The sequence below is a fragment of the Vespa crabro genome, chromosome 7 (genome assembly GCF_910589235.1).
Source record: "Vespa crabro chromosome 7, iyVesCrab1.2, whole genome shotgun sequence".
In the NCBI taxonomy this organism is placed as follows: Eukaryota; Metazoa; Arthropoda; class Insecta; order Hymenoptera; family Vespidae; genus Vespa; species Vespa crabro.
In genome coordinates, this window is record NC_060961.1 from 2,432,501 (window position 1) to 2,434,422 (window position 1,922).

At 45.9% G+C, this 1,922-nt stretch overlaps 1 protein-coding gene across 3 annotated transcripts in view; it reads right to left on the reverse strand.

Moving 5' to 3' along the window:
• Positions 1 to 1,520, reverse strand: part of LOC124425719 (irregular chiasm C-roughest protein-like) — a 135,993-nt gene extending 134,473 nt beyond the window's left edge. For all 3 annotated transcript variants that reach the window (XM_046966460.1, XM_046966459.1, XM_046966457.1), the window contains exon 1: positions 419 to 1,520. In XM_046966460.1, the coding sequence (XP_046822416.1) occupies positions 419 to 630 (212 nt within the window). In that variant the 5' untranslated portion in view covers positions 631 to 1,520. The remainder of the gene's footprint in view (positions 1 to 418) is intronic.
• Between the last annotated feature and the right edge of the window lie 402 nt (positions 1,521 to 1,922).

Genomic DNA, 1,922 nt, shown 5'->3' on the forward strand with positions numbered 1-1,922 from the left:
TCGCTCTGGTGATGGTGTGTTACGGTCGTCACTTAATCGAGCAAACTAATTTCACCGGATACTATCCTCGCATGATTGGGCAAAAGTATTCGAGTAGATAGCAGGGTCACGCTTGATCGGCGAAGCGTGTTTCAATCGTGGTACACGTTCGGAGCACATAATCGAGCGCACGCTTCGAAAGTAAACGCGCGATAAACGCCGACGTCGAACATAAAAATCGATCTTACGTATTCGCATAAGGATAGCAAGTATATATGTGTATACTGTGAGAGCACAATTGATGCTAAAAAAAGATCAATGGAAAGAGTGTTGTAAAGGATATATTAAAAATATATATATACATATATACATATGTGTATATATATATATATATATATATATATATATATATATGGGTATATATCGTCTATATATCTACCTTGTAACGCTCCAATTCGTAACATCGGTCGAGGTGCTCGCGAAAGCGCGGCACATTGTCACCACAGTGCTGAGGCAAAGATCCATGGTGCTGCTGGCGATCATGAACGCTGCCATCATCGCTCGATATCCGTGGCTCACTGTGTATATGTTATAATGATAATAACGACGTAAGATAGAAGAAAATAAATCCACGATCATTCGCAAACACATAAAACGAGAATCAGTATAAGAAGCACCAAATAGTAGTAGTAGTAGTAGTAGTAGTAGTAGTAATAGTAGTAGTAATTGTAGTAATGGCAGTAGTAGTAGTAGTAGTGGTGGTGGTGGTGGTGGTAGTATCAATGTAAAAAACCGATAGTAAAGAACGTAAACAACGAAGAAGAATATAAAGAAGGACGAATCGTCGTCGTCCTTCTTCTTCGTGACACACGAATAATAATAATACACACAAGGAACGATAATCCCACGGGAAAGGTCGCACGTGTTTTAGGGTGGTTTTAACGGGCACGATAGCACACACACGGGAGTACGGAGTTCTCCTTGAAGGTTAATAATCCTTTGATAAATAGAACAGAGATCTTGAGTCAGCAACGACAAGAGTAACAATAGAAGTCGCAAGATGCTTCACCACGACGACGACGACGACGACGACGACGATGATGTTGATGACGATGGCGACGACGACGACGACGGCGGCGACAGTGGTTGCGATGATGTTGAGGAGAACACTCGTCAGCACCAGCAGTACCAATAGTGATAGTACTCTTATTAGCGATCGCGTAGTACGACAATGCTTGACGAGGCTCATATTGTCAGGAGGAACCGATGATAGCCGTGACGTCGAGTGCCAGGTTTTGCGGCTCGACGCGTACGTTATCGGGCGACATCGCGTCGCGACATTCGTGCGATCACACGATGGACCAGGGAAAGTAATCACGAAGAAGAACACACCACTCTGAATCGAAGAAGCTCGATCGTTATTTCTCTAACTCTCTCTCTCTCTCTCTTTCTTTCTCACTCACTCACTCTCTCTCTCTCTCTCTCTCTCTCTCTCTCTCTCTCTCTCTCTCTCTCTCTCTCTCTGTTAGACGCAATCACATTATTTCTCTTCTTCTTCTGTCTTCTGATCAAATTTTCTTCGTGTCCCTTTTTCTTATATACAATAATGACAATGACGAAAACGATGATGATGACGATGACGATGACGATGCCAATGAGGAGGACGACGACGACGACGACGACGACGACGACAACGATTGTAACGACGGTGCGTGTCTATCTTAATCGCGGCGCGACGCGACGCACGCGGCACCGACATACATACGTATCAGAGGAGAGTTGGTACGGAACTACTGACGGCTCCTCCGTTCTCGGCACTCGCATCCCCACCACCTCGCGACCGGCTCGCCCCACTACCATCGAGCGAGTACGCGCGCGCCCCTTACCCCCTCCATCGGCCCGTGTAATAGGCACGCACCGAGCTACCCGGAGCGTGACACACG